Genomic DNA, 6,131 nt, shown 5'->3' on the forward strand with positions numbered 1-6,131 from the left:
TAACAATTTATTATGGGGGGATATAGTCTCGTACAAAAGACACCCCTAACTATATACAATGTTATAATTAAAAGAAGAAAAAAAGATAAAATGAATAGATAAGAATAATGCTTCTTAATAAAAGAGAAAAGTAAAATGAATGACAAAAAATAATGATATTTGTAGACTTAACAAAACAAACAATTGCCTTCTAATGGTAGTGTGAATATTGAATTAATAAATATAGAATTTATAACAGAATATCCAGCAGCAGCCTGGGCTTCAGTCATCGGGTTGAGGTTGGGTTTCCCAGGTTGTAGGTCACTGCTGCTTTAACTGTCGGCAACTGGGAATGGAACTTCATGAACCTTTTTTTTTTTTATGTAATCCTCTATTGAATCTATTTGTAATTCCTGATTCAATTGGCTATTTCTTATGAACCAAGGAGCTTACATTGAGATACTTATCTGGTGTTCTAGTGTGTCCGTTCAATGTGGATTCAATTATAAAAATATAGAAAATAGGAAAATAAACCAATATAAATATAACACACAAATATAATTACATTTTTCTTGTCAAATAACTAAATCTAATTAAAATAATAAAAATATAACTAAATTAAACACTAATAAAACTCAAATACTATTTACAAGGTAATCATATATTATGGCGTTAACATACCGCCCACTAATTTTTGTCTTGGGACAAAAAATTAACGGAATCCAGAAAAGGAGGAGCGAATCCGGTAGACTACCGGCCCATCAGCCTCCTCAACCACATCTCAAAAATATATGAGAAGTTAGTCCTCATCCACACTGTGAAACACATGATGTCATCCTCCCGGAACAAACCGGGTTCTCGCGTTGTATAAGTTGCTACCACAATGTAACCAAACTGCAATGCGATGCAGTAAACAACCTCAACAGGAACCTTGTCACAGCCATGATCTCTTAGACTGTACACAGGCATTTGATTCTGTGTCCCACTCCATACTAATTCAACAGCTCAGGCTTCACCAATTCCCGGACCAACTGGTCGAAATTGTTGGATCCCACATCAGTGATCAGACTTTTCAGTCCGGGTCAAAATTTAAATCTCCACCCCTAAGCCCGTCGCTAACGAACAGACAATACAAACCAAGAGACATCTCACATACCTTGACATGAAACTAGAATTAGACCTCTCATTCACCGCACACATACAAAACAGAATAAAAATCGTCAAGGCAACATCATACCAACTCAAACACCTCATCTATACACTAGGGCTATCACTCAGACTCAAATTACTCATCTACAAAGCAATATTACGACTATCACTCCAACATGCTGCACCGCTACTACATTTTCTATACCCAACAGCCCTGAAATCACTACAATAATACCAGAACAGCACACTACAGAAGATAAGCAGAGGAATATCTCTAGAAAGACGTAACATGACATACATTCATAACGAACTACAGCTAGAAACTGTACAACACATCACACAGAGACACATCAAATTCTTTGACTGTCTCCCGTCTTCCTTCAATCCAGTTTTCCGGACAATCACCCCATCCCCCCTTCCAGCGAGGTGGCAGGGCAAGAAAGGCTCCAAAAACCCGATTAACATAACTCTGTAACTCCTTTTTTCTCTTGCACCCCCTCCCCCTCTTTTACTATTTCTTCGACTTCTGACTGTTTTTTTTATTATTTACTGTTATCTTTCATCTATAACTGCCAATTGGTTTATTTTTCTATTTTCTTTGTACAATCATCACGAAGAGGCCGCTCACCTCCAATTTTTTATAATCGAATCCACATTGAATGGACACATTAGAACACCAGATAAGTATCTCAATGTAAGCTCCTTGGTTCATAAGAAATAGCCAATTGCATCAGGAATTACAAATGGAGTCAATAGAGAATTACATAAAAAAAACGGTTCATGAAGTTCCATTCCCAGTTGCCGACAGTTAAAGCAGCAGTGACCTACAATCTGGGAAACCCAACCTCAACCCGAAGACTGAAGCCCAGGCTGCTGCTGGATATTCTGTTATAAATTCTATGTTTATTAATTCGTTATTCACACTACCATTAGAAGGCAATTGTTTGTTTTGTTAGGTCTACAAATATCATTAATCTTTGTTAAGCTCTCAAAGATCACCAATTCTTTTTTTTTCTTTATTATTTTATTAAATTGTTTACTGTGGTGCAGCCAGTACTGGGTTTAGCACCTTACTGATGGAGCTGCACCTTGTCCACTGCAACCGTCTGGGTGCCTCCAGCAGTTACCAGGGTGGTTCAGCCCTCCCGGTCTCTGTCTGGGTCAGCTTCCTCCTCTTCTGGTGGCTCACCGACGTTGGGCTGTCAAGTCCTTCCCATTGTGAAATGAGTTGGGCCCACCACCTCCTTCCAACCGTAAATGAATTCCCTGAAGAAGGGATAATTCTCTTCTTCAAACAAACAGGGAAAGTTCAACTCGGCGAGGGCGAAAATCCCGGTCTTTCTCGACAGCCTGGCTAGGTGTCCTTTTATGGCGGGACAATCTACTATTACGTGTTCTGCTGCTTCAGGAACTCCACACGTGGGACACCGGGGGTCGACGTTCTTTCCAAAGCTCTGCAACTTTCCCCGAAATCCCCCGTGTCGGGTTAGGATCTGTGAGACCCAATAGTCTGGGAGGACCCATTTAGCCTTCAATCTAGAAAGGACGGTAGGGAAGAATTTTCTCAAAGCCTTCTGGCTTGCTACCCACCGTCCATTCCACTCCTGTATTGAGTCCTCCCGCAGCATTTTCTTCCATAAGTTTGTGGTCTCGCCGATTCTCTCTCGGAGCTCCTCCAGTAGCGCTTCTAGTCCCCGCCTCTTTACTTCATATTTAAGGACATCCTCTCTGAGTATGAGGTCCAGGGGCATCGTCCGGCCAGCACCTGCACCGCCTCATGTGACACCGTTCTGTATGTCTTCGTGACCCTCAGCAGAGCCAGCTTTTAGTTTTAGAGGGATCAGAAAAAAACAGTAATCCCTCCCCACTCAGTAAACAAAAATTATAAATAAAAGACACAAAGCGCCAAAATAATACCCTCATTACAATCCTTAAGAATCCTAATAATACCCACGGGTAAAAATAGGAAATAATTTGTATATAGTGTGTATGTATATGTTATATATAATATGTTAAAATTATATACTGTAAGTGTAAAGACACAACAACTATCAGAAGATATGAAAATAAATGGATAATTAGTCTAAATACTAAAAAATGTACTTCAAAAGTTTTTACTCTCAGAAGTCAACGAGGCCCCCCCCCGGAACTGATCCTCAGAGGTTAAAACGTGCAATGGAATCCTGCCAGAGAAGCAGTAAGTTACCTAGGAATTCATCTTGATCACCGCCTTACCTGGAATCACCATATTAACGTTAAATTAACCCAAATCTACGCAAAGTTAGCAATGCTATAGCCATTCGCAAATAGAAAATCTAAATTAATACCAGAAACAACTATTCTTATTTTTAACAATACTCGGGCCACTGCTGATTTATGGCTGTGAAGTCTGAGGAGCGGCATCCGTTACGAAAAGGAAAACAAATACAATCGTTTCAAAATAAGGTCCTAAGAACCGCATGGATGCCCCTTGGTTTGTAAGACATAGGCAATTGGATCGGGAACTATAAATGGAATCAATAGAAGACTTCATCAAAAAACGGTTCATAAAATTCCACTACTAGTTGCCGGCAGTTAAATGAGCAGTAACTTACAACTTGGGAAATCCAACCTCTTCTCGAAGACTGAAGCCCAGGGTGTTGCAGTACATCCTGTTATAATTTCTATATTTATCTATTCTATTATTGACATTACGACTATTTTATTTATTTTTCTCTCCGTATTTTTCTCAATTTTTTTATCTTATTCAATTGAGTATTTTGCACGAGAATATACTCCCCCCTCCCATAATCAATTATTAAACAAAACAAAACATGTAACTGTAATGTTAACCATATAATATAACAGTAATAATAAAAAAAATAATTAGACAAGAAATCGGGCGAAAACTTGCCTATTAAAATCAGTTACCTTCTCCGACCGACCCACTCCTCATGTTATTCCAATAATAAACACATCACTTTAAATCTATAATTAATTTGTTTAAAAAATAAATAAACACGCTGTCTCGTTTTATTTAACTACATTTCCGTTTTGCCCCGAAGGGTACTGCTCTGACAAGACCGCCAGTCCTAGTTTCTTGTGCCTTATGTAATCAGAGGAAACATCTGAGTTGAAAATGTTTTCCTTGTTTATTCGCGATTAGACATTTCGTATATTCGTTTTAGCGTTTACTCAGTTAGTGACCACCCGTCCCTTGGACAACTCACATACTGATTCTTATCTTGTAGTATGCGTGTTACGTTCATAGTTATTTCTCTCTGTAAGTTTCCTTAATAATTAAACATTGCTTAAACATAACTTATCACTGTTTTATAAACTTTAGGTAGTTAAGTTTTTATTACTAAGGTCTCTATTTTCTTGTAAAGTAGACCCACTTATATTTAATGAAATATTTCTTTAATAACTTTAAACTATATGAATGAATCAGTTAAATACATTAAAAATAATCTTACAATATTATCAGTGGTTAGTTCTGATTGATTACATTTTAAAAATAATACCTATTATTTTTTCATAAGGTAAAATACGAAAATATTAGTCATGATAGCTGTTATGATGAAAGAGAAGTGTTTACATCAGCATCTGAGGAATATTTGTATTTCTGATTTTAATTGTCTATGCTCGGATTTTCTCCATTCTATTTAATTTCTAATAAATAATAATCTCTTATATCACTATTAATATTTTAATTGAATTGTATTTATTTGTTGGTAGTTCACTTAACTACATTTTTTAAGGAAACCTTTTCTTAAGCAAACCATTTTACTTTTTAGTTGTTTCTAACATATTTTGTGATCATAGAGGACCAAGATGCCCTAGGTAAATATATTTGTTTGCAAAATATTACATTATATTGTTATTATTTGTGAATACATTAAATAATTAATTAGTATTAATGTTTATGAAAGGAAAAAAAATTTCTAGTTGAGCTTATTTGCGTTCAGCATTTTTATTTATATTGATGTTATAGGTCAAATCCATTTCTCTGTCATTCTTGATAAAACATCTTTTTTAGTCGAGGAAATGTCCTTGATTTAAATAATAATTTTTTTTTTAAAATATATAAATTCTAGTTTCATTATGTTTTGTCTCAAGTGTGAATGTATTTTTTATTGAATTATGTGGTACTTATATTTCCTAAGGGTCTGTGTAATATAGTCTGCTATAATCTTTTGCAAAAAGCATAATTGTCATTTAAGGATATTTTATTTCACTATGGAAATATTTTTATGTATGTAGCTAATAAGAATAATAGTTATTAAAAAATAATTTTTCAGGTACTATTCTCCTTGTACAGATGGAGGATGCATTCCATCAACTTCTATTTGTGATGGTAAACCAGACTGTAGCGATGGCAGTGATGAAACGTTTGCTTTATGCATGGAATATGCTCCATTGTGAGTACTCTGGTTGTACTAATAATGGGAGTACAAGTTGTGCAAGTTTGTAAGGGGGTACAAACCTATCAGTGTTGAAGTGAGATGTAAAAATTAATTTTTTATTGTATACATCTTACTCTGTGGCAAAAGGAGGTAAGAGGTTACCAGCTAGTAATTGTTTTGGTGATATGTTGTGTGTAGTTTATTCTCACTATAGTGAGAACCTTTTACGTTATATAACCGTAACTAATATAACAGTAAGAACAGTAAAAATATTTTATTTTTATACCCTTAATATGAAAATGGAATTAATAACAAATAAAAAAAGTAGATACACAAAAATATAAAAGTACAGTACACACTAAAATACGGAAATAAGAAAAAAATAAAGACCAAGAAAATTATGAACAAAATTGGAAATAGGGCACCCACCTTTCTGAATTTTTCTTTCTGAATGAATAGCACAAGAATGAAATAAAGGCGGATGAAATAATTAACAGGAGAATTCGACAGTTAACAAAAGGCAGTACATTTGAAAGCAGAAAGATATAAAATAATATTAATATAAAATAGTATTAGGAAATATAAGTAAATTATAAATCTAATTAAATTAATAAGATT

At 35.0% G+C, this 6,131-nt stretch overlaps 1 protein-coding gene across 1 annotated transcript in view; it reads left to right on the top strand.

The window, feature by feature from the left end:
• Nucleotides 1–5,250: 5,250 nt before the first annotated feature.
• The window catches only part of LOC106688143 (modular serine protease), a 10,717-nt gene continuing 9,836 nt past the window's right edge, over nucleotides 5,251–6,131 (top strand). Inside the window, exons 1-2 of the mRNA XM_067045870.1 lie at nucleotides 5,251–5,255; nucleotides 5,409–5,528. Of these exons, the coding sequence (XP_066901971.1) occupies nucleotides 5,251–5,255; nucleotides 5,409–5,528 (125 nt within the window). The remainder of the gene's footprint in view (nucleotides 5,256–5,408; nucleotides 5,529–6,131) is intronic.

Source organism: Halyomorpha halys, unplaced genomic scaffold (genome assembly GCF_000696795.3).
Source record: "Halyomorpha halys isolate HHAL.00 unplaced genomic scaffold, Hhal_1.1 Scaffold1064.1, whole genome shotgun sequence".
Taxonomy (NCBI): Eukaryota; Metazoa; Arthropoda; class Insecta; order Hemiptera; family Pentatomidae; genus Halyomorpha; species Halyomorpha halys.